This window comes from Saitoella complicata (assembly GCF_001661265.1).
Source record: "Saitoella complicata NRRL Y-17804 unplaced genomic scaffold SAICOscaffold_23, whole genome shotgun sequence".
Taxonomy (NCBI): Eukaryota; Fungi; Ascomycota; class Saitoellomycetes; order Saitoellales; family Saitoellaceae; genus Saitoella; species Saitoella complicata.
Window position 1 is genome coordinate 227,410 of NW_017567014.1, and position 23,858 is coordinate 251,267.

A 23,858-nucleotide genomic window follows, 5' to 3' on the forward strand; every position below is an offset into this window, starting at 1 on the left:
GTATATGGTTGTGTAGCTGGCGGAGAGCACAACCAGTACAATGATAGCGAAGAGAGCATTCAGTCGAGCCCAAACACCTCCTCCTTCGTCGTATCCTGTAACACTCTCCTCTTCTCAACTCTGCTTTGTCTGCTATCTCGCGCCACTCCTCACCCTTAGGTAAGCCACATCCACATGCCGCGGTGGAGCGCGTGATTATCGGTCCCCCCGCACGAAATCTCAAAAGTCCCATGGAGACCCGTGAAAGATGAAACCCTGCCCAACTTTTTTTGTACCCTGTTACTCACCACCAAGACGGTCCGAAGCAATCGTTCTCTATTATCTAACCAGTGCTGCTTTTTGACTGAGGTGAGTTCAACAAGAGAGCTCGAGAGGAGGGGAGGACGAGGGCTGCTTATCAGTTGTCCTCGGTCGGTCCGTTGGAGACTCCGAGCTCGAGGATACGTGGCATACATCCCGAGCAAAGTGCTGACTCGAGGTGGTTTACAGCATTCATCCTCGGTTCACAAAGCTCCCAATCAACCCAACTCCATCTTCCTCAGAACTTAAACACCTATACTCTCATTCGCAAGCCAAGCTTCATCTCAACAACATCCCGCATTTATTCAGCATACATCCCCGATAACGGTAACAATGTACGCAACCCGCTCTACCACGACCCCACCAGTACCATCCGCAATCCCAATTGCAGCACACTATGTCGCTCAGCCCTCCGGTTTGGGTTCTTACCCATCCCCACCATCCTCGCTTCCGACAACCGATGCTCAATCTCCCTCGACCTCAACACTCTCGAAGTCCCTCCTTACCCGCCGCCAATCCTCTACCACCAACGTCTCCTCGCCCGCTGTCTCAATCCCCGGTGGTGTTACCAAGACTCGCCGAAAGTCCAGCGTCGCACACTCTCTCAAATCCACCCTCGTCCGGTCTTCCTCCTACGCCCCAACAACCGAAGACTCCGCAATCGATGATTCTGAAGTCGTTGGATCCCCCGCAAACGGAGGAAAAGAAATCGTCCGTTGCGAGCGTTGCGGAAAGGGGTACAAACATATCTCGTGCTTGAACAAGCATAAGTGGGAGCACACGCCGCAGTGGCAAACAACCTCCAAACTCCTTATCTCGAAACATCAACAAGTCCAGCTCCTCGAAGCTGCATCCGTGCTTGTCTCGATGGGGGCTTCACCATCCTCTTCTCCCGCCGCGGTTCCCGCTCATCTCGGGCCCGCGACGGCTTCGTACCCGTTCCCACCTGGTGGAAGTCCGTATGCCGCGTCGCCTTTGTCCACTCTTCCGGCTGCGAGACGAGCGAGTTTTACTCGTGGTCCTGGTTCCTTCGTCAGGGAAAGCTCTTACGCGGGCCATGGTGGTGTCGTCATTGAGGAAGAGGAGGAGAGTGAGGATGAGAGCGAGAGCGACGACGAGGATGTCGAGCGTGGTGAGAGTGAAGAGAGTGAAGAGGGCATGTTCGGTGGTATGGAGGAGTAAGTGAACGTCGACTTACACGTGTTCTTGGGGAGAGAGGCCTAGGGGGTTGTTAGAGGCGTTTTTTCGTTTTTGTATGTAAACTTGTTGGTTGCGCGCGATTGGGGCATTTCTTGTGGTATTGTTTGGGGTTTTGTGTTTTTGTCTGTTGTTCGTTCGTGAAGGTTTTGGAGCATTTCCGGTGTGGCAATGATTTGGCCATGGGTGTCCTTCTTCTTGTGTTTTTGCTTGGTTTTTTGTGTGTTTTTTGTGTGTTTGCTGTTGTTTATCGTGCTCTCTATCCTTCCACGGATGAGATGGATATGCGTTTGTTGTTCATACCTATCTTTTACACTGTCGTTTACCATATGAATTGGAATCATTTGCTACCTACTTAGCGACGAGTGTGTTGACCCAATAGTGATGTGTATTATTGGGGTTGTAGTTGTAGCTCTTCATCTACTGTAGCTATATGGTATACGTAGATCTACTCTGCTCTCATATATTCTGATATGTGTAGATTACGGGCGACGCTCGGTACTCCCTCGACGTCCTCTGGACCCACTATTCCTTCTTTGTCGTTCGTCTCTCAATGTACTCATCCTCCTGGTAATGCCCTTCCTGCTGGTGATGGGTTGCAGGACGTAGGATTCATGTCCATCGCCCTCCGCGCTCGCTGAGCCATGGCCAGGCATGCGATCGTCGTCGTCGCTCGCCTTCCCTTGCTCCTCATCAACCTCACGTCCTCGTCCGCGTTCACGATCACCTTCCACCCGTAAATTGCCCGGCTTGGTCGGCTCAGGCTGCCCATGCGTCCCACCCACCGATTCCATCGTAAACGCCGAAGCCGTAGGAGCATCGAGAATCGCCAACTCCTCACTCGTAAACCACCTCGGAAAAATCCACGTCCGCACCGGAATCAACGCCATAATAATCACCGGAAACCCAATCGCCGCAATCGTCTGCGTAATCGCAAAGGTCCCTGCGAAACCCAAGAGCATCAATGCCACGAACGCATAGACCGCGAGTTTGCGGCATTTGTTGAGGGGGTCGGAGGGCGGGGTTAGGGAGCGGTCGCGGAGGAGGTATACGAGTTTGAGGGTTAGGCCGTTGCCTTCGAGAGCGGAGAGGCCCATGACCCAGAAGAGGCCTGCGAGGACGGCTTGCGGGATGAGGCCGAGGACTGTGAGGAGGGGGCCGGACATGCATCCGAGCGTCAGTAATCCCTGGGCGAGGTTGGAGACGCGTTGTTCGACGACATGGGTTATGACGGTCGTCTTCCTCTCCTCACCAGTGATAGTATCAGGCTTTTCGTCGATGACTTGTTTCGTGACACAGAGTGCTGCGGTGTGGAAGGGTGCTTGTGGGATAAGACCATTGGGCGCAGGAAGACCGAGGATGCCGGAGATGAAGGTCGTTACGCCCAGGAGGAAGAAATCCCAGTGGAATGCGGCAGGTTTGCGCAAGGGAAATTCCGAACCTTGGGCGATGAGGGAGGAGACGTTGTGGTCGAAGTAGAAGAGGATCGTGAGGAGGATTGCGAAAGGGATGGCGAGGAAGACCTGGCCCACGCTGATATCCCAGAAATGGACGAACCAGCCTCGGCCGGAGGTAGTATCGAATGCACCGCTTGTCGGAAGTCTCAACAGCTCCACAGCACGCATGTGACCGATATGCGGGAATCCAGTAAAGAAGACGATAGTGAGAGGTGTTCCGTAATCGTTGATGAAGACGCGAAGGAAGCGCCAAAGAAGCGGAGCCCGGCCGATAAGCGTGCAAATGTACCCAAACACCGTAACGAATGTCGCAATCGCAATCGAAAGGTATGCCGCAGGATCCGCTGGCCCCGTCTCATACTGATCCGTAATAACCTGCACCCCCTTCTGAATATAAATCAACGCAACATAAAACCCAAAAATATCACAACTAAATCTCGTGACATACTTCAACCCATTACACGCATTCGTAATGGCCAATATCCAATGCATGATCGCACTCCAGATACAAATCCACGCCATGAATGGGAAGAACGGAATACCGTGTGGGGTGATGATGTCGTAGACGGTGTAGTTGAACACGGTGATTGGGCCGGTGACACCGACGATGCAGAGGGGTTGTCCGCCGATGATGGAGAAGACTGCGGAGCCGAGGACGGAAGCGAGGAGGGTTTCGTTGACGCCGTAGGAGCGGTCGGTGCGGACGTACATGTCGAAGGAGAACGCAAGGGCGGGAAGTAAACTGTGTGTTTCTACTGTTAGCATTACTCACAACTGCCTGAGGAGGATCACACTTTGCGAAGAAAATGTAGACCGTAGCTGGGACAACTCGATAATCCCACGCATCGGTCCAGTCACTCCAGTAATACGGTGCGCGCGCTCTCAAGTCCATCATGATTCCCCGGAAAGGATGTACACCCACACGATCCCATATCGCCCTCTTCCTCCCCGCCGTATACTCCGGTGGACGTCTCCGATCGCGATGTGGGGAGTCATGTTGCAATGGCTGCGGTGCCGTCGAGGTCGAGGAGCGCGGAGTCGCTACCATGGGTGTGTTGACTGAAGTCGGTGCCTCGGACGTCGCCATCATCCTCTCTTACGATTGCAATTGACGATGGAGGTGAGGCTGTGTCTGCTGTCCTTTTTCCCAGCTTGTGCACGTTAATCTGGACTGCGGGGAAGGCGGATCGTTGCAGTGCACAGCCTCGACAGCGTACGACGCCAGTAACGTAGATCGGTAAGCGAACACGTATATCGAAGAACAAGAGGAGCATACAGAATGTCGCTAATTTTGATTGATTTAGGGAGTATCTTCCTGATGCATCTATCCTCAGCACACTCACGGGTGCTCACGTGCTCTCGTAACGTAGACAAACCCCACATCCTTCCACACTCTCCCTCCCTATCTCTCAACATGGCCCTCGGCGGAAGAGTCTGGCGCTCCCCCACCAAAGAAGCAGCCTACAACCGCACCTTCACAGCTCGCTTCAACGCCGCTGTCCGCAAAAACCAGTTCGTCCTCTTCGGCCTTCCCATGATGGGCATGATCGTCGTCGGCTCCTACGTCCTCTCCTTTGCAACACAAGAAAGATACAACGTTTCAGACCGGAGAGTATCGCAGATGTCGAATGAGGAGGAGTTGGGGTTGAAGAAAGATCGGAGGAAGATTGATTTGAAGGAGGAGTATTATAAGTTGGAGGCGAAGGGGTTGGCGAGTGATGGAGATGATTGGGAGCAGGTTCGGGTGCAGAGATTACCGGGAGAGCTTGATGGTATTTTGGGAAAATATTGAGGAGACTGAGTGGACTGGAACGGATGACACGATATCGATGAAAAGGAACAACTGCAGCCTGTCCATGGCGCCACACCGTACGAACGATGAAGGCCAGGGAAAGACAGGTTCTCTCACAGAAGGATCTTGGACCTACGGCGATATTTCACAGGGAGAGCTCCAGCATATCACGACCTCAACTAAATTACTCCCACCCTACCTCTACTTGCACCTTGACTATCGTTACTGTAACTCTTCTCATCTGACGAAGATACGCATTCCACCTACGCTGCGGGTCATAGGCATCCTGAACCGTTATCATCTGCTACAAAGGTAAACTACAATTAAAACGACCATAAGTGTCTATACCACAGTTCCTGTACAGTTCTCTCTCTTACGTGGCCTGCGTATACCGAGGTGAAAGCCAAACCCTGCTCAATCAAAAGTCCAATAGATAAACCCAAGAACGCCGCCAACTACATCCATTCCGAACCAAGCCAATTGTACCACCGCAATTTTCTCCAACTACGCGTAGTTTTAAGCAGGCTAATCCACTCCTCACCCAGTCAGATACTTGCCCACACCCTCCCTCCAATCCTCTCCACCCCAAAAATCCAACACCAATCCCCTACAATCCTGACTCGTAGACACAACCCTCCCCAAATCCCCCTTCACACAAAATATCCAACTCCCATGATCCTTCGGAAACTCCATCCTCAACTCCCCCGTCTCCAAATCCCACACACAAACACGTCGATCATACGACCCCGAAATAATGCGATCATTGAACAAGTGCAGAGTTCGAACGAGGAGGGAGTGCCCGGAGAGAGTGTGGAGACATTCACCCGTGGAGGACGACCAGATTTTGATTTTTTGGTCGTTGCCGCCGGAGACGATGTAGCGGCCGTCTGGGCTGACTTCCACGCATGCCAATCCGCGGGCGTGGCCTCGGAGTTCTTTGACGCATTCTCCGAAATGCATGTTAGGGATTTCGATACCGTCTTCTTCCACCGTGAGACGTATATCCCAAACCCGCACCGTCCAATCCCCACTTGCACTAACCACATATCCACCCTTCATACTTCGCACAGCATTAACCGGGCCCCGATGTCCCCTCAGTACCTTGACCAGTTCCCCCGTTTCGCGAGACCAGATGCACAATGTCGTATCTTTCGAACAGGATACGATATACGAACCCGAGAAACATACATCTAGCACACCCGCCGTATGTCCCTGCAACTTCTTGCGGGGTGTCCAAGTCTGCAGTGAGGGGTTGTAGACCCACATGATGAGCGTAGAGTCGCTCGACCCACTGACCAATATCTCCCTATTGAACTGCAAACACAAAATCGAAGCCGTATGAAACGGAACTCCACTCCCACTCCCTGGTGGCGGTGGTGCCAAAGTCTGCACACACTCCAAACTCCTCGCATCCCAAACCTTGATTGTGCGATCCCTCGACCCAGTGACAATCTTGTCATTGTCAAACTGAAGGCAGTAAACACTATCCCCATGGCCCTTTAACCAGCGTCCTGTATATTCTCCATTCTTCCACCGCCTCTCGAGTCCGTGACGGATACGGTATAACTCGCGCCAGGAGGAGCCGGGGGGGAGGGAGGGAGAGACGGACCAAGTGGGTTGGGAGGAGAAGAGGGTGCGCCAGAGGGAGGGGGTGTGAGTAATGTGGGCGTGCCAGGCGTGCGAGACAAGGGTTGCTGACGAAACAGATCCGATCGGTAAGTAGGAAAATATCTGCGTGCAGAGTTCTGGGGGGAGGGTGTGCAGGGGATCCAGGCGACGAGGACGGATGGCGTCTGCGGTACCGGTGATGGGAATTGTGAAGAATCCTTCGTCGATAGCGGAGGCGTTGGTGCTGGCATCGGCTTCTGGGGAGAGACCGAGGCCGAAGTGGGAGAGGTTGTGCGCCGAGTCGATTTTGGACAACGTAAAGGATGCGGAGCGGGCGTGTAACGGCTTTGGGGATGATGACCCTGCCTGGTTTGTTGATGTCGTTGTTGACATGCGACGGAAGAAACCGAGAGAGGAAACAGAGCGGGTGAGGGGTGCTGGGTGTGCTGAAGTAGTAGCGTGGTCCATTGTAACGTCTTCCACTGTGCGATCCGCAGTACCGCTCCTGTTGGAAGAGGAGAGAGCACGCAAAAGACGAGATATACGTCCACCAAAGGGTCTCCGTAACGTGCTCCTTCTATTAGGAGAGCCACCACCTCCTCCACCGCCAAGGCCGTGGCCCTGGCCCGTACTCCCTGATGCTGCTGTTGACATACTGCTCTACACTCGGCCGGAAACGCTGGAAGAGATGATGATGATGATTTGGGAGTGATATAAACCCGTCGCGTCTGAACAGATGACAGGGTACAGTATCAGTTTGGTGTATGGGTCCAAGCGCGCGCTATGCGTTTCCGTTAGACGAAACTGGGGTGCGTAGGACAAACTTTAGGACTTAGGCTTTGATAGGGTTGGGATTGGAGGATGGAAGAAGGTGTTTGAGGTTCTAATTATTGCCAAGGACGAGTCGCTATAGGGGTCTTGTAGCTCTCTACGGGCGGATCACGCCCGGATTTACGAGTTCTCCCGACGAAAGGATCTGAAGCGACGCAGCGTGAGAAGGCAAATCCGATCATTGCAAACGAATGTCGTAGTCGCCTCAGATGTTGACATACTGCTCTACACGCGGCCGTCTCTGATCTCTTCCGACACCGACCAGTTCACATCGCACGACGGCGTCCCGACCAGCTGTGCCGAGTGATGCACCGACCTGCACAGCCACACGTACCGAGAGCCGTCGCGTCTTGTGTTGAAACGCCGACGCCGTATCGAACAATCGATATTGCCCAGGTGATCTTTCGAACTTCATTGACGATGGACTTCAGCAGGTTGCTCAACGCGACATCCAAGCCAATCCCCTCGAAACCCGCGACACCATCCTGGCCCCAAATGAGTTCGATGGAGGCACTCCTCGGTGCCGCAGCGGCTGCGCAGAACGACCTCACGGATGAGGATGGGGAGGGGACGGTGGTCACTGAGGACGCTGTTGCTGAGCGTGAGGAGACGCCGCCCGCTCCGGCGGAAAGCCAGGGGAATAGTATTAGAGGGAAGAGAGACTGGGATGCAACGGACTCCGAACCCGACGAAGAAACCCGAAAACCCAAAAAACGCGCTCCACCAAAAAAGTCCTCGTCCACAAAACCCTCCCGCACGCACACCATCTCCCCCTCCCGCTCTTCCTCTCCCCACCACTCCTCTCCCCCTCCCCATGACCCTGGTGAAGAAGTAGAGGATGAAGAAGACGACGACGACCAAGCCCTCTATTGCACCTGCCGCAAACCCCAAGGCAAAAGATGGATGATCCAATGCGATGGGTGCGATGACTGGTTCCACGGCACGTGCGTCAAGATCAATGAAGTGGATGAAGGGTTAATTGATAAGTGGTATTGTCCGGGGTGTGAGGAGTATAAGGGGAGGACGACATGGAAAAGGAAGTGTCGGTTGGGTGGGTGTAGGAAACCGGCGGATGTGGGGGAATCAGAAGAAGGACGGCAAGGGGGAGGGAAATACTGTTCAAAGGTGCATGGAGTGGCGTTCATGAAATCGATCATCCAGAAGTCTCTGTTACCAACAACAGAGTTAAAAGCACTCCTGATCTCCGCCTCAACGCCAACCGAGTTCCGGACTCTGGGTGACCGGGCACCTTCGCCTCCTCCTCTCCTCGACTCCCCCGACACTGCTACTGAGGACGATAGGGAGGACATTCGAGTGTATTGGTCAGAGATTGAAAGGATTAGCGAAATGAGGGCACGAGTACAGGAAATACTGGAAAGGTGCGCGAAGAGACGGGGGTTGCTGAGGTACGCGCGGGACCGGGCGAAGAAAGTTAGCGAAGACCTTCGCGCGGAGGATAGTGGGGTGAAGGACATCTGTGGGTTCGATCCGCGGTTGATCATGTGCGATTCTGAATTCGCGGCGTTTACGCAGACTGAACTCGGTGCCTCGATTATCTCCCCCTCCTCGGACACCACCCCTGAGGACAAGGTTGAGTTGTGTCAGATGGAGAAAAAGAAATGTGCGAGACATATGTCCTGGCAACAAATCCGCCAAGAGGAAATCGAACTCGAGGAGGCTTTGGTACGGGAGGAGATGAAATGCCTACAACGGGAGGAGGAGAAGGTTAGGGGGGTTGTGGTGCGGAGAGGGATTGTGGCTATGGAAGGCCAGAGGGAGGGGGAGGTTATTCTTGCATCCGATCGGAGGGACGATGGATCCGCGCTTGGAGAGGACAAGAGGGAAGAGGAGGAGGTGGTGGAGGTGGAGAGTCCCGTCACCGCTAATTCCTTGCACGACGCGGTGGTGGAGCCAGTGGCTACGCCGGCATATTCGACAGCAGATGCGGTTGGTGAGCCTGAGGTTTCTACTACTGAGGGTACGCCGAGTGCTACGCCCGTGCTCGAAGCCTCTGCGCCAGCGCCAGACGTGTCTACGAAGACAGAGGTGGAGATGGATGATGTGGAGGGAGTATCGGCTGAGGTGCAAGGAGGGGAGGAGTAGAGCTCGAAGTAGGGGTGTGAGTACGAATGATCTTCTTGTGCTTGTTCACCGAAGCATGACGAACCATTGACAAGGCACTCTCATTCTATTTCTACCGCGGCTAGTTATCGAATGTTAATGGTCTCTAATATGTTGCTCGTGATTGTGTGGCAGACCTCGGCAAGCCGCGAAGGTCGTCTGATGCACTGTGCGGCTCATCGACCGCGGACCGAGGCACCTGATCAATATCCTTTATGGGACGGCAGGCCTGTTTGCCTGTTGTTTGAATCGCATAAATAGTCCTTGTAATTCTCCTATCGTCCTTCTCCTAAAAGCTATCTCGTCTTGATCTTACATACCTGCGTACAACATGCCTAACGTTACAAACTCGGGACCCGTCACCCAAGTTTTCGAGAAATACATCTCAACTCTAGGCAACTACTCTGATGACACCTTCAACTCCGTCATGTCCCGGGACTTCACTACCCCTTGTCCCTTCCCCTCCCAAGGACCTGGTTTTGAGGGCGTCCGCGACATCACGCAGCGTGCCGCCAAGGGATTCCCAGGCCTCAAGTGGAACATTGTTGAGGGCTTGGAGAGTTCGGATGGAAAGTATGGAGCTTTTAGGTTCGATGCTGTTGGGAAGCAAGATGGTGAGTTCCTTGGGGTGCCAGCGAGTGGGAAGGAGGTTAATGCTCCCGGATCTATGTTTATGAAACTGGATGACGAGGGAAAGATCTGCCAGAGTCAGTACGCAGAAAGTTTCTGTTTTGACCATGCTGATCTTGTTCTATAGTGGCAATCGTGATGGATAACTTGGCTTTGTTGACGCAAATGGGTGCTGTTCCTTCCCCGGGAGGCGAGCATGCGAAGGCTGAATAAGCTCACGGCAGCTGAACTATTTGGAGGACGAAGGAGAAGCTAGTATTGGAGTGCACGAATACCCAGATTGGTCTTTTGTGAAGGTGATCTTGTATCTAATTTGCGTGGGAAATCGTTCTCGGTGTAATCCACACCATCAGCTACAGCTCAGTTAGATTCGAAGAGAGCATCTCCATTCACCCTTCCCGTCTTCCCTCCTCTAAAATAACCTTCGATGAGGTCACCTAATCGATAACTTTGCCTCCTGCATCCCTACAAGTGCCTGATTTAATCCCGCTCCCATCGTCACCAAACCTTCGTCATGAAGTTCCTTCTTCCAAGCGGTGCCATATGTCTCCTAGCACTTTCCGTCTTAGGCTATGCCTTAGACCAACACCCGCTTCTCTCTCCCCTCTCCGGCGACTGGCTGGATGAGCAATACACCATCGCTATGGACGGCATCCTCAGCAACATCAGCCCCGAGGACACCCTCAAAGGGACGGTGGTAGCTAGCCCCAGTGAACAGCATCCGAATTACTGGGTATGTGCGTCGTACTGGTTGTTATCATAATGTGATTGCGCTGATACCACGTACAGTACCACTGGACGAGGGATGCGGCGATCACCATGGAGGTTATCGTGCAGCTGTACAACAACACTGCTACTCAAGCCGACAAGGCTGGGTGGGAACAGCTGCTGCTCGATTACGTGGAGCATGAGTGGATTGTTCAGGTTATTCGTTGACTCCGGTTACATACCTGCCCTTGCTGACGGCGGGAACAGCAAACCAACAATCCCAGTGGATCATCCGATGGAGACGGTTTAGGAGAACCAAAGTTCCAGGTGGACGGGACACCCTTTACTGGGTAAATTGACCCTATCACCCGCTTGCTAAGCATTTCTGACAAGTTACGTGTAGTCCCTGGGCCAGACCTCAAAACGACGGACCAGCCCTCCGTGCCCTGACCCTCACTCACTTCGCAAACGCCTACCTGCACCACAACACCCACTCCTCGGCTGCCTACGACTACGTGCACAGATACCTCTACGACGGACTCCTCCCCACTAACTCTGTGATCAAAGCAGACCTAGAGTACGTCGCCACAAGTATCTTCGAACCATCCTACGACCCATGGGAAGAAGTCCAGGCGGAGAACAACTTTTTCGTCACGCTCGTTAGTGCAGCGGCGTTGAAGGAGGGTGCAAACTTGGCGGAGTCGTTGGGGGATGAGGGTGCGGCGTCCTGGTATCGGCTCGGTGCTGAGAAGTATGAAGATCAGGTGCGGGGCCTGTGGGATGGTGAACGGATAGTTTGGAATGGCACGAAGAGTCGTACAGGTGGTATTGATTGGAAGGTCTCGAACCTCGATACGGCGGTTCTGCTGGCGTCTTTGTATGCTGATCTTCCGGAGTTTTCACCGTATACACCGGGAATCCTTTCAACAGCCCACGCTCTCAACACGACCTTCGCAGCCGAGTACGCTATCAACGCTGGCGAGCGGTATCCACTCCTGGGAAGGTATGGCGAAGACAGATATGACGGGTACGACCTAAGCGAGGGAAACCCGTGGTTCCTCTGCACGATGGCCTGGAGCGAAGCTATGTACGCAACCGTATATTATTACCTGCAGAAGGGCTCGAGAATCGACACTGAGGCAGCACCCGGGTTCTGGGGTGCCTATCTTCCTCTCAACGACTCCACTTCCCTGCTTGACTCATACAGTGGGGCGTGGAATGAAATGTTGTGCGAGCTCCTTCGGGATGGGGATGAGAGGCTTGAGCACATCAAGAAACACCGCGGACAGGACAAAGAGGAGTTCGGCTTCATGAGCGAGCAGATTGATAGGGAAACCGGCTACATGGTCGGTGCAAAGGAACTAACCTGGAGTTACGTTCAGTTCGTGAGAACGAAGTGGAGCCGTGACAGAGTCATGGAAGAAGCAGAGCACAGAGGATTAGCGTGTGACTGATCTGTTTGTGTTAAATGCTAGTAGTTAGTTGTGCGACTAGTTAATAATATATTATGCGAACCCTATTCCTCAACAGCAGCCTTCTTACTCTTCTTTCTCCTCTTCCTCTTCCCACTCTGCTCCCCATTCTCCTCTCCTCCCTCAACCGCCTCACCCACATCCTCCCCCTTCGCCTCCGCCTCCGCCGCAGCCCTCTGCTGCCTCATCTTCTCCCTCTGCGCCTTCTCCACCTCCTTCCCAAACACCTCCTGCCTCCACTGCTGCAACCTCTTCTTCTTCGCATACTTCCTCTTATCCTTCATCACCTGCTCCCTCGTCCTAAACGGATTCAACTTCTTCAAACCAATGAATTCGTTGAGTTGGGTGTCGTCCGCGAGGAGGATATCGGCGGGTGAGAGACCGAAGTCTTCGGATTCGACGGTGCGGTATTTGAAGCGGGTTGGGAGGTCGCCGATCATGTCTTCGTAGTCGAGTTGGTAGTGGTTGTCAATATAGTCGTCGAGTTTTCGCTTTTTGTCCAGAATCTCCTTTCTCTTTTCCTTGCGGGAGGTTCTGGCTCTCTCGCCCTCAACGGCATAGTCCGCATCCATGATGATTTCCTCCCCATTCTCGTCAACCATAGTAGCCGGCTTGTTCTTCGCGTTCTTCTTGCTGAATTCAGGCACGATATCATCGATATCAATATCATCATCAAACGTCGGCTTCGTATCCTTCCCCTCATAATACTTATCATCAAAAGCCTCCTGCATCTTCCGATCCCACCTCTCCGGATCAAACTCCCCCTCCAAATCAACATCATCAAACGGCACCGTCTCACTCCCCGTAATCTCCGCAATCTTCTTCAACTTCTCCTCAATCTCCTTCCTCTTCAAATTCTTCAATCGTCGCAATTCTTCGAGTTTCTGCTGTTTCTCGAGTTCTTTGCGTTCGTTGCGGGCGTCGCGTGCGGCTTTGCGTTTGTCATCTTTGCGGCGGACGGAAGTTATGTTACGGGCGTGGCCGACGATGTCTGCTGCGCCGGCTTCTTCGTAGCGGAAGTTGTAGGCGTTTTCGAAGTGGTCTACGCGGTCGTCAAATTCATCTTCGTCTTCCTGGACGATCTCGTCGTACGTGGGAACTCTCGAAGCATCCTTATCCATCCATCCACGGTTCATGATGAAGTTCATCAAGAACTCTTCACCCTTCTCTTCGTCATCGTAGGCGACCTCGGTGACCTTGATATCCTTATCCTTCTTCGCTTTGTCGAGCCATTGCTTCAATTCCTCGTCGCCAGCGGCTTCGATCAAGAACTTCTTGTACCCATCCTCTTCGTCCGCCATCTCCTCGTTTCCCTTCTTCCTCGCTACGAGGAGATCGTCATCATCCTCATCCTCCTCCGCACCAGCATGGAACGCACTCGAGATCTCAGCCTTGAGTTTCGCCTGTTCCTGCACGTGGGTCATATCATACTTCTCCCTCATTTGTGCACCAAAATCCGCGTCCGCGTCAGCCATGTCTTCATCCTCATCTCCCCCTCCCTCCAAAAGATTTCTGCGGTGGTAATCCTTGAGGAACATGGGTTTACTCTCCTTCGCCTTCTCTCTCGCCTCCTTCCTCTGCTTCTGAAGTTCCCTTTCCGCCTCCTCAAAGTTGAATGGCTTATCTTTGTCGAACAACTCCTTATCCCCCGACCTAATCTTCGCAATCGTCTTCAAGATAGCGGCATCAACGGCCGGCGTCAACAACTCTGCATCCTCATCCTCCGTCTCGTCTTCCGAATCGGTCTCAGAATCTTCATCATCCTCAGGGTCTTCCGCGTTGACGAGATCACGCGCATGCTTCACCTCGAGACGTTGGCGTTCTTCACGTTCCTTGTTATGCTGGAACCGCTTTGCGTAATCCTCGTTAATCTTCAACTCCCCGAGATCCTCCTCATCCGACTCATCCAAGAATCCATTGCCTCCCTTCTTCGTCTTCTTCTCCACGGGAGCGGGAGCGGGGGCGAATGGGGCGGAGGTAGTGTTCTTGAGGTGAGCGACGACTTCGTCGGAGACGACAGCCTCCTCACGGGCCTTGCGAGCGGCGGACTTCTGCAGAGGATGTTAGACATAGAAATAAAGGAGATGAAGGAGTTTACTGACCTTCCTGGGCATGTTCAGGGTGTTGCTGCACGTATCTGCACGGCGATATGACTTTTGTACGGCGGTTTTTTACCAGGTGAACGAGCCAGCACGTGCACGCGTACGGCCATAACCTTGATCTGTTGAGGGGGAGGATGCACTTTTTTTAAAAGATCAAATCTTGTGTTTTAGTAACTTTCAATAGCATCGAAACGTCTGCTGTCGGTGGGAAGTATGGTGGACCCTGCCTTCCCATGGATCCGCGATTTCATCATAGCTGTGGGGGACATCTCACACCCTCAACACGTAAACCAAACCCCATAACACCAAACATACACAAAATGCCTTCTGCCGAATTCACCAAAGCCGCCGAGGAGGTATAATCATTCGCTCCCACATTCCTAGTCTGTGTCTAACGAAGGATTGTACAGGTCAAGAACCTCTCCAAGAAGCCCACCGACGATGAGCTCCTCTGCCTCTACGGTCTCTTCAAGCAGGCTACCATTGGTGACAACAACACTGACAAGCCTGGTATGTTTGATTTGAAGGGCAAGTACAAGTGGGAGGCGTGGAACAAGTTGAAGGGTGAGTGATCTCTTGTCATGATAGCCTTGCTCGATCTCGTCCCGCGTGCGCAATTGCGTGGAGGGGTTGGGATGGGGCAATTGGACATGCTTTTGTTTGTGAATGAGTGTGCTGATCAGTGCTGTTTAGGTACTTCCCAGGAGGACGCCGAGAAGCAGTACATCGCCTTGGTCGAGGAATTGAAGGCCAAGAACGCTTAAACATTGCCCAACTTTGCAGAAGAGAAAGTGTGTACGATACATTAATATCATTTTGTTCACATTGATTATTGCACCACGGTCGGTCGAATTGGCAATTGACTAATTTCATTGGTATCTATCGAGTCCAACGTCCAAAACGTTCCATAAAAATCCAAGGGAAGGTAATCAGTAACAGAGAGAAAACTAAACACTTAAACGCCGGCCGATCCCGGATATCACCGTAATATACTGACACTCGCCATCCCTTCTCATCAACCCACACCCACACCTTTGTTCGTAGCTTAGAACTGGTATCGGAACTCCAACTCCTCATCCCCAGTCTTCCCAGCAAAATTACTCGCATCAGCCCCAGGCGTCTGCTCAACCCTATCCCTCTCCGCATTCAACCTCTTCAAATGAATGTACATAAACACATACCCAACGACAGCTACACCCATCGCACCCACACTCGTTCCATACCCCACCCAATACCTCGGACTCTGGTAGTAAATCTGTCCAGCGACGACACCACCAAGATTACCGAGCGATTGTTGAATTCCGACCGCAGTGGCACGTTTGTAGTGTCCGGCAACGTTGATGTTGAGCCAGCCCAGGTTGAGACCGGGACCAATGTAGACTCCGGCTGCGATGAGGAAGGTTGCGAAGTAGAGTACGCCGGCTTTGGTGACGGTGAGGAAGAGGATGTAGCCGATGATCATGATGATGGACATCACCAGCAAAATCCCGAAACGCTTCTTGGTGCGATCGGCGATGATGGCGACGACGATGAAAGTGAAGGAGCCGAAGAGGTAGACGGGGACGGTCAAGAGCTGTGCGTGAACGGAGGAGTAACCCATTGCGCGGATAATTGCGGGCAAGAAGGTAGAGAAGCCGTACAGGGAGATATCGGCGCAGAACTGGATAACAGCCGAAAGCCAGACTTTAGGGTCACGAGCGGCCTTACGAGTCTCGGCCCAGTCGAATTCCTCCGATCCACGGTAGCGAGCGGTGATTTCTTGACGGGCCCTGACCAAAGCCCTCTCGTCCTCGTTTAAGAACCACGCGAGCTTGGGGTCGTCGGGGAGTGTGAAGTACACGAGGACAGCGACGAGGATAGAGAAAGCACCCTCGATGATATAAAGCCACCTCCATCCCGCATACCCACCAACGCCATCCATATGCGAAATACCATACGCGATCAACCCACCGAAAGCACCAGACACGGCGGCGGCGGTAAAGAGGTACGAGAGACGCTTCGACTGCTCTTCACGCTTGTAGACCATGGTGAGGTACAAGTTAAGCGAAGGGAAAAGACCAGCTTCGCATGCACCCATAATGAGACGCACCGCGACGAGACCAGCGTAGTTGTGCACGAAACAGGTGAAGATGGTACACAGCGACCACGCAATCACCGCACACGGGATCATCCGCGAGGGACGAATAATCTTGAGCAACAATGCCATCGGTGTCTCGAAGAGACAGTATGTGATGTAGAAAATCGATGTAGCGACGTTGAATTGCGAACCCACGAGACCAAGGTCTTCGGGCATGCCTTGGATTTTGGCATTTCCGATGTTGGATCTGTCGAGGAAGGAAACGAGGTAGAGGAGGCCGATGAGGGGGGTGAGAACGAGATCGAGTTTGAACAAGAGTTTCTTTTCGGCGACGGGGTCGATGTAGATGTCGCTTGAGGATACTGCCTCGGGGGAGCGGTCACCAGAGTTGGTGAGCTCGAGGTCTTCGTTGTTGAGTTGTTTCTCGGCAGCCATGACCAAATAGTTGGAAGGGTTCGAGAATGTTGGAGATCAATTGGGTATGCGGTCTTGCTTATAACCTCGTCGCGTATGAAGTCGTGGTCGGTCGAGATAAGAAGTGTCAATCACTTGATCAAGGCGAAACGGCGACAACCGCGGGACCACCCTCCCGAGATGAAATAAGGATGGACACCGATTCGGTGATACGGGCGGTCCAAAGGTGGGGTTAGCTATGACCAGCCCCGAGCGCTTTCGATAAGCCTACGCAACATTTCCAAGGTTGTTTGGTGTGTGTAGATCTTGGTAGGGTTGACGGGGCGGGTGGAGCCCCTCCGTAGCGCGCGAATGTCCAGATAAAGGTGCACTAGACCCAGCAGCGAGACCATCGAAAAAATCATGCGATGAAGGGGGTGATAGAGGGGCTCCACCTGAGGTTCATCTCCGGTTCATTTTCTGTGCGGAGGAAAGTTCTGGGTAGTGCGGGTGGAAGCCTGGACCTGCTCACGAAGCAATCTGACGTGAAGGAAGAGTAAGGGAACAGTAACACCGAAGCCTATACACCTCCAATCAAAGCCCATAGCTAGTAGTGGTAGGCCCGCGTAATCACCTACCAAACCCATCCTATACTCTGGGACCGGCACGCCTCGCCTAGCTTCAGCTTCCCACACTGTTTTAGCGTTGAGACCCGCTAATCCTCGCTCCGCGGACCTTGTGTGTGTGTGAAACGAACGGCATCTGAGAAATTACAATTCGAATACTGATACTGTACCCGAGCGGTGCTCCTCCTCTTCTTCCTCGGGAAAGCGGAGACATGCGCTTTCATGAGCAGCTTGCAATTGCTGAGACTTGAGGAGCGAGCTTGCTTGAGATGCCCCGCGTGTCGATTGCGGCGGGGGGGTGCCGGGAGGGGCACCGCTCGGGTGAAAAATCTCCGGTCCTGTGACATGATGAGAAAAGTTTGGAATTGATCTGATATGAGTGTCAGATTGAGGGTGATAGAGGGGTAGACTGCTTGTGCGTAATAGGATCTTGGGTCCGGCTGGTGATGGGAGGGGAAGGGGTAGGGGTATGGGAAGTCTGGACCTCGAAAGTCTGGAGACGAGATCCAACGGCCAGCCTTCTCACGGCGCTGAGTAGCACTTGCAATCATAGGATAACGACAAGTTCACTGACTCTTATAACAATACTCTTACACTCCCCTGTCCATCTCTATCTACTCCTCCTTCTTCACGACATCCCAATCCCTCGCATCAAGCACAACCATATGCCCCGGCGCATGTCCCATAACAACCCCCTCCAATCCCGCCCTCATAACCGCTTCCTGTGGCGTAACCCCACACGCCCAAAACACCGGAACATTCTCCTCATCCCCCTCCACCTCACTCAATTTCCTCCCATCCAAGGTCAAAGGAGCATCTCCCCACTCCGGGGAATCAATGGAAGAGATACCAAGGGTGCGGAGGGCTGACCAACCCCAGGCGATGGGTTCGCCGTGGGTTGCGGTGTAGGGACGGGTTATTGTGCGGGTGGATTCGATGAGGTGGCGGGGGTAGGGACGCATGGAGACGACGTAGGTGCTGCCTGTGAAGGCACCCGCGGGGCAGAGTGGAACAGTGGTGCGATACATCGGTACATTCCTGTTCATGACCGTATGCCGGGGTGCGAGACCACCAGACGTAAGCGCGGACTCGAAAGAGTACGAACAGCCGATGAGGAACGCGACGTGGTCTTCTGTCCATTCTTCCATCACGTCAGGACATTCGAACTTGATCAACTTTCCATCCCGGTAGACCATGTAGCGCGGTGCGTCCCTTCTGACATCAAACTCCGCTGCCACGCTGCCATCTTCCACGCCTTCGATCCAGCTCTTTAGCCCGCTCCAGTCTCCCACAGCCGCGCTCTCTGCCAACAGGGGACACGGTACTGGGTTCCGTGCGCAAAGGAGACGGAAGTCTGGGGCGTAGCGAGAGGGAAGGATGAGGAGGTTTGCTTGGAGGTAGGTTGGGGCTAGGCCGGAGGTCGAGGTTGTGTAGGTGTTGTCGCGGGCTGCGAGGCGGGCGGAGAGGCCGGTTGGGTAGGGGGAGGAAGGAACTCCATTGGAGGATTTCGTTGACTTCGTAATCGCAGGCTCGGTGGTCTGTGAAGGGACCGTGGTTGGGTCAATTGTGACTTGTAGTGATGGTGCCATGTTGATCGCGTAGAGATAGAGAGAGGGTAGGATGTTGGTATCGACGAAGTGGAGGGAGGTGAGAGCGGTTTTGACTGATCTCACGGAAGACTGTCCACCGGCGTCGGATATCTTACCCGGCCCTTGAGAGTGGAGCTCCAGTATCTATCATACCACATCGCCTCGCACTCGCAACCCATTTTCCCGAGGTGGATCAACAAGTGGAGCTCCATCGAGCGGCGGCGTCTCATCTCCCTTGACGGAGCGATATGCCTATCTCGGGGTCCGAGCGCGCCCAAAGTGGAGCCCCGCCTTGCTCGGCCCCACATGTCCATGTACCCACCGCTGCCACACTGTAAGGTCCCGGAGGAGCTCCTCCCCATATCTGGCATTACCGAACGATCCGGTTACTCGGTGTATCGTCAACCATCAACCTCCTCCTCCAAGTGATCGGACTTGTCAAGATACTCGCCGGAAGTACTTATACCCCCCTCCTCCTCCTCGGCCGAAATGTCTCCATCAACGGATCAGATCCATACACACACGAACAATAACGACATGGTCGACAAATCACTAGCAATCAGAATCTCTATCGACCGTGGAGGCACCTTCACAGACGTCCACGCCTCCATCCCAGGCCGTCCGGATGTCATCCTCAAGCTCCTCTCCGTCGATCCCTCTAATTACAAAGATGCCCCCACCGAGGGAATTCGTCGAATCCTTGAGATCGCGACGGGAACTCCACACCCCCGTGGCGAGCTCCTGGATCTACGACATGTGGAGGCGGTAAGGATGGGTACGACGGTTGCGACGAATGCGTTGTTGGAGAGAAAGGGTGCGCGGAGTGCATTGCTTATTACCAAGGGCTTCAAAGATTTGCTTGGCATCGGAAACCAATCCAGACCCAAGATCTTTGATTTGTCTGTTGCGAAGCCGGATGTGCTATACGAGAAAGTCATTGAGGTGGACGAGCGTGTCACCCTCGAAGGCTACGCCGAGAACCCGCGCCCACAACCCATCGACGTCAACTCTGACTCTGCTCTCCGCAAGGGCATCACCGGCGAAGTCGTCCGCGTCATCAAGACGCCGGACATGGAATCCGTGAAGAAGAGCTTACAAGAATTGTGGGATGACGGATTCAGAAGTATTGCGGTGGTCATGCTCCACTCTTACACTTACCCCGAACACGAGAACATGATCGCGAACGCCGCGATCGAGATGGGATTCTCGGTTGCGATTTCGGCGCAATTGCAGCCTATGATTAAGGCTGTTCCCCGTGGTACCTCTGCCACTGCCGACGCTTACCTCACCCCCGTCATCAAGACCTATATCGACTCCATTTCCTCGAATTTCCGCGGCGGGTTGGGAAGTCACGGATCCAGATGTGAGTTCATGCAGTCAGATGGTGGTCTCGTCGATTTCCGCAAGTTCTCCGGTCTCAAGGCCATCCTCTCCGGACCCGCTGGTGGTGTCGTCGGATACGCTCAGACCTCGTACGACGAAGAGGAGAAGGTCCCCGTTATCGGATTCGACATGGGTGGTACTTCGACGGATGTTTCCCGTTATGGAGGAATCTACGAACACGTCTTCGAGACCACCACGGCTGGAGTCTCCATCCAGTCTCCTCAACTTGACATTAACACCGTCGCGGCTGGTGGTGGATCCATGCTTTTCTGGCGTAACGGCCTTTTCGTCGTGGGACCCGAGTCAGCCTCCGCCCACCCTGGACCAGCATGCTACAGAAAGGGCGGTCCCTTGACGGTGACCGACGCCAATTTGTTCTTGGGAAGGTTGTTACCGGAGTACTTCCCCAAGATCTTCGGTCCCAACGAAGACGAGCCCCTCGATCGTGAGACCACGGCGAAGAAATTCGCGGAGTTGACGGTGCAGATCAACGAGGAGCAGCGCGCGAATGGTGGATCCGAGTTTACGCCCGAGGAAGTTGCGCTCGGGTTCTTGAAGGTCGCGGACGAGTCGATGTGTCGTCCCGTTCGTACCCTCACTGAGGCTCGTGGACACGATACGTCTGCGCATAACCTCGCTTCTTTCGGTGGTGCAGGTGGTCAACACGCCTGTTCCGTCGCTGACGCACTCGGTATCTCGAGGGTTGTTATCCACAAGTACTCCTCTATTCTCTCTGCCTATGGTATGGCCCTTGCGGATGTCGTGCACGAGGTTCAAGAGCCGGCTGCTACATCGTTCGATGCGGAGACCAAGGAGGAGGTCAAGGCTAAGTTGCACGAACTCATGGAGAAAGCCACACAAGAACTCTTGAGCCAGGGCTTCGAGGCAAACCAGGTCAAGCACGAAGTCTACCTCAACATGCGCTACCATGGCTCCAACACCGCCCTCATGATCCTCAAGCCTGAAGCCTCCGAAGACTGGGATTTTGGCGCAGAATTCACGAAGAGACATCAGCGCGAGTTTGGGTTCACGTTTGATTCCAAGGCGATTTTGGTTGATGATCTTCGTGTTAGGGCGATTGGGGCTTCGTTTGCGACGGGGGAGGTTAGCCCGTATCAGCAGATGAAGGCGGTGGAGGGGAAGGAGGTTAAGGTTCCTGAGGCGGATGGTACAACGAAGGTTTACTTTGGTGCGGAGAATGGGCGTGTTGACACTCCTGTCCATCAACTCCAGAGCCTCGAGGCTGGTGCCAAGATTCAGGGTCCGGCGATGATTATTGATCAGACGCAGACGATTGTGTTGGTGCCTAACGCTACTGCTCATATTTTGGAGAGGTGCGTTGTGATTGACTTGGGCGAGAAGAAGACGATTGCGTCGCAGTCTCAGCAGGAGGAGATCAAGATCGATCCCATCCAGCTCTCGATTTTCGGACATAGATTTATGTCGATTGCTGAGCAGATGGGTCGCACCCTCCAGAAGACTTCCGTTTCGACCAACATCAAGGAGCGTCTTGACTTCTCTTGCGCGTTGTTCTCGCCTGATGGTGGGTTGGTCGCCAACGCTCCGCACGTTCCCGTGCACTTGGGATCGATGCAGTATGCGGTCCGCTACCAGCATAACTTGTGGAAGGGGAAGTTGAAGGATGGTGATGTCTTGGTTTCCAACCACCCTATGTGTGGAGGTACCCACTTGCCTGACATCACTGTCATCACTCCTGTCTTCGACAACGGCGAGATCGTCTTCTACGTCGCATCTCGTGGTCACCACGCTGATATCGGTGGATGCTTGCCGGGATCTATGCCTCCCACTTCCACCGAGCTCTGGCAGGAGGGCGCAGCCATCGAGGCCGAGAAGATCGTGTCTGAGGGCAAGTTCAACGAGGAGAGGATGACCGAGCTCTTGCTCAACGAGCCTGCCAAGTACGACGGCTGCTCCGGTACCCGTTGCTTGCAGGACAACTTGTCTGACCTCAAGGCTCAGGTCGCTGCCAACACCAAGGGTATCTCCCTTATCAAGGCCCTCATCGAAGAGTATGGATTGAAGTGCGTTCAGACGTACATGTTCGCCATCCAAAAGAACGCCGAGGTCGCTGTCCGCGAGCTCTTGAAGCGTATGTACAAGAAGTTCGAGGGACAGCCGCTCGAGGCGATCGACTACATGGATAACGGTACCCCCATCGCGCTGAAGGTTACGATCGATGGTGAGAAGGGTGAGGCTGAGTTTGACTTTACCGGCACTGGACCTGAAGTCTACGGTAACATCAATGCTCCTTCTGCCATTACGCATTCTGCTCTCATCTACTGTTTGAGATCCTTGATCGAGTCCGAGATTCCGCTGAACCAGGGATGTCTCAACCCCATCTCCGTCATCATCCCCCCTCGCTCCCTCTTGTCTCCTTCTAAGGGTGCTGCCGTTGTCGGTGGAAACGTGCTCACCTCCCAACGTATCACCGACGTCATCCTCAAGGCTTTCCGTGCCTGTGCTGCCTCCCAGGGATGCTGTAACAACCTAACCTTCGGTACGGGTGGAAAGACCGAAACTGGTGAGCACGTCGAGGGGTTCGGATACTACGAGACCATCGCTGGTGGATCTGGAGCTGGACCTGCTTGGGATGGACAGAGTGGTGTCCACACGCACATGACCAACACCCGTATCACGGATCCCGAGATCTTCGAGAAGAGGTACCCGTGTATCCTCAGGCAGTTTGCGTTGAGAGAGGGATCTGGTGGCGACGGTCTTCACCCTGGAGGTGACGGTGTCATCCGTGATATCGAGTTCATGGTGCCTGTTCAGTGCTCCATTCTCTCCGAGCGTCGTACCTACCGTCCTTACGGTTTGGAGGGTGGAGGCGACGGTGCCGCTGGTCTCAACCTGTGGGTTAGGAAGGATGAGGAGACGGGTGAGGAGCGTGTTATCAACCTCGGTGGTAAGAACACTGCCAACTTTGGTGCCGGTGACCGTATCGTGCTTTACACTCCTGGAGGTGGTGCGTGGGGTGCTAAAGAGGGTGGTGAGAGAAATGTTGTCAAGGGTGCTCAGAACCAGCTTTTGGCGAAGGGTTCTGTTGATGCTTATAGGTTGATGCAGGAGACTAACTAGATCTGATACCATATACTTCTTTTTGAGATTTGTTTTATAGTTTTGTACTGGAGTTAGCTATTGTTTGGGATACATATATCATATCATTCTGTTGAACTTCGTGTACATATGTCGCAATCTGAGTTATTAGGTTCCCACGGTAGAAACAGCTGCACGTTTGCCTTGATAGTGGTAAAGAAGAGCTTGACGAGGTGTCGATTATATGTTGTCACGGTGTATCTATTTGAACAAGCGTCGTCCACTTGGTATCACTATCGATATCCGTGATGCCGTTACCGCCGCGGCTGCTTGGTCCTGGCCGTTTTCCGTGCACGTTTCCGGCGAACCTGAAACGTATTCGAGCGTTACCGGTATATCAAAACCGGAAATGGGAACAGAAGTTCTTATCATAGGTATAAGGAGACAAATGTGATTTGATTGTTCCCACCTCCACCTCCCAATCCCTAAATAAAGCTAACCCCAATGTCCGTATC

The 23,858-nt window shown here is 53.5% G+C and overlaps 13 protein-coding genes across 13 annotated transcripts; 8 read left to right on the forward strand and 5 right to left on the reverse strand.

Annotated features, from left to right (window-relative positions):
• The first annotated feature begins 263 nt into the window (after positions 1 to 263).
• On the forward strand, positions 264 to 1,852 carry SAICODRAFT_21246 (uncharacterized protein). Its single transcript, XM_019166398.1, has 2 exons — positions 264 to 348; positions 490 to 1,852. Exon 2 carries the CDS (start codon positions 634 to 636, stop codon positions 1,480 to 1,482), a length of 849 nt encoding a protein of 282 aa, XP_019022012.1. The 5' UTR covers positions 264 to 348; positions 490 to 633; the 3' UTR covers positions 1,483 to 1,852.
• Positions 1,853 to 1,979: 127 nt separating this feature from the next.
• On the reverse strand, positions 1,980 to 4,002 carry SAICODRAFT_61004 (anion exchange family protein; the record flags this gene model as incomplete). Its single annotated transcript, XM_019169819.1, has 2 exons — positions 1,980 to 3,696; positions 3,749 to 4,002. The coding sequence occupies 2 exons, from the start codon at positions 4,000 to 4,002 to the stop codon at positions 1,980 to 1,982; spliced, it is 1,971 nt and encodes a 656-aa protein (XP_019022013.1).
• Positions 4,003 to 4,368: 366 nt separating this feature from the next.
• On the forward strand, positions 4,369 to 4,731 carry SAICODRAFT_49035 (uncharacterized protein; the record flags this gene model as incomplete). Its single annotated transcript, XM_019168947.1, has 1 exon — positions 4,369 to 4,731. A coding segment is annotated over one exon (363 nt), but the record flags the coding sequence as incomplete, so codon positions are not given.
• Positions 4,732 to 5,014: 283 nt separating this feature from the next.
• Positions 5,015 to 7,275, reverse strand: SAICODRAFT_165498 (WD40 repeat-like protein). The gene is made up of 2 exons (XM_019165670.1): positions 7,187 to 7,275; positions 5,015 to 7,135 (listed from the first exon to the last, which is right to left on the reverse strand). The coding sequence occupies exon 2, from the start codon at positions 7,006 to 7,008 to the stop codon at positions 5,284 to 5,286; it is 1,725 nt and encodes a 574-aa protein (XP_019022015.1). The 5' UTR covers positions 7,009 to 7,135; positions 7,187 to 7,275; the 3' UTR covers positions 5,015 to 5,283.
• Positions 7,276 to 8,028: 753 nt separating this feature from the next.
• SAICODRAFT_40817 (uncharacterized protein) lies at positions 8,029 to 8,190 on the forward strand (the record flags this gene model as incomplete). The annotated part of the gene is made up of 1 exon (XM_019168641.1): positions 8,029 to 8,190. A coding segment is annotated over one exon (162 nt), but the record flags the coding sequence as incomplete, so codon positions are not given.
• Positions 8,191 to 8,685: 495 nt separating this feature from the next.
• SAICODRAFT_36855 (uncharacterized protein) lies at positions 8,686 to 9,288 on the forward strand (the record flags this gene model as incomplete). Its single annotated transcript, XM_019168530.1, has 1 exon — positions 8,686 to 9,288. One exon carries the CDS (start codon positions 8,686 to 8,688, stop codon positions 9,286 to 9,288), a length of 603 nt encoding a protein of 200 aa, XP_019022017.1.
• Positions 9,289 to 9,495: 207 nt separating this feature from the next.
• On the forward strand, positions 9,496 to 10,192 carry SAICODRAFT_31664 (NTF2-like protein). Its single transcript, XM_019167973.1, has 2 exons — positions 9,496 to 10,013; positions 10,064 to 10,192. The coding sequence occupies exons 1-2, from the start codon at positions 9,638 to 9,640 to the stop codon at positions 10,147 to 10,149; spliced, it is 462 nt and encodes a 153-aa protein (XP_019022018.1). The 5' UTR covers positions 9,496 to 9,637; the 3' UTR covers positions 10,150 to 10,192.
• Positions 10,193 to 10,450: 258 nt separating this feature from the next.
• Positions 10,451 to 12,098, forward strand: SAICODRAFT_60956 (uncharacterized protein; the record flags this gene model as incomplete). The annotated part of the gene is made up of 4 exons (XM_019169815.1): positions 10,451 to 10,669; positions 10,726 to 10,860; positions 10,912 to 10,994; positions 11,048 to 12,098. The coding sequence occupies 4 exons, from the start codon at positions 10,451 to 10,453 to the stop codon at positions 12,096 to 12,098; spliced, it is 1,488 nt and encodes a 495-aa protein (XP_019022019.1).
• Positions 12,099 to 12,160: 62 nt separating this feature from the next.
• SAICODRAFT_27268 (Krr1-domain-containing protein) lies at positions 12,161 to 14,230 on the reverse strand (the record flags this gene model as incomplete). Its single annotated transcript, XM_019167021.1, has 2 exons — positions 12,161 to 14,167; positions 14,219 to 14,230. 2 exons carry the CDS (start codon positions 14,228 to 14,230, stop codon positions 12,161 to 12,163), a joined length of 2,019 nt encoding a protein of 672 aa, XP_019022020.1.
• A 308-nt stretch (positions 14,231 to 14,538) lies between these two features.
• Positions 14,539 to 14,982, forward strand: SAICODRAFT_60794 (putative acyl-coA-binding protein; the record flags this gene model as incomplete). The annotated part of the gene is made up of 3 exons (XM_019169797.1): positions 14,539 to 14,574; positions 14,629 to 14,782; positions 14,912 to 14,982. The coding sequence occupies 3 exons, from the start codon at positions 14,539 to 14,541 to the stop codon at positions 14,980 to 14,982; spliced, it is 261 nt and encodes an 86-aa protein (XP_019022021.1).
• Positions 14,983 to 15,072: 90 nt separating this feature from the next.
• SAICODRAFT_96462 (MFS general substrate transporter) lies at positions 15,073 to 16,994 on the reverse strand. Its single transcript, XM_019172047.1, has one exon. The coding sequence runs from the start codon at positions 16,728 to 16,730 to the stop codon at positions 15,264 to 15,266; it is 1,467 nt and encodes a 488-aa protein (XP_019022022.1). The 5' UTR covers positions 16,731 to 16,994; the 3' UTR covers positions 15,073 to 15,263.
• Positions 16,995 to 17,901: 907 nt separating this feature from the next.
• SAICODRAFT_31667 (DUF1445-domain-containing protein) lies at positions 17,902 to 18,507 on the reverse strand. Its single transcript, XM_019167974.1, has one exon. It carries the CDS (start codon positions 18,460 to 18,462, stop codon positions 17,929 to 17,931), a length of 534 nt encoding a protein of 177 aa, XP_019022023.1. The 5' UTR covers positions 18,463 to 18,507; the 3' UTR covers positions 17,902 to 17,928.
• A 933-nt stretch (positions 18,508 to 19,440) lies between these two features.
• Positions 19,441 to 23,385, forward strand: SAICODRAFT_60927 (5-oxoprolinase; the record flags this gene model as incomplete). Its single annotated transcript, XM_019169813.1, has 1 exon — positions 19,441 to 23,385. The coding sequence occupies one exon, from the start codon at positions 19,441 to 19,443 to the stop codon at positions 23,383 to 23,385; it is 3,945 nt and encodes a 1,314-aa protein (XP_019022024.1).
• Positions 23,386 to 23,858: the final 473 nt, after the last annotated feature.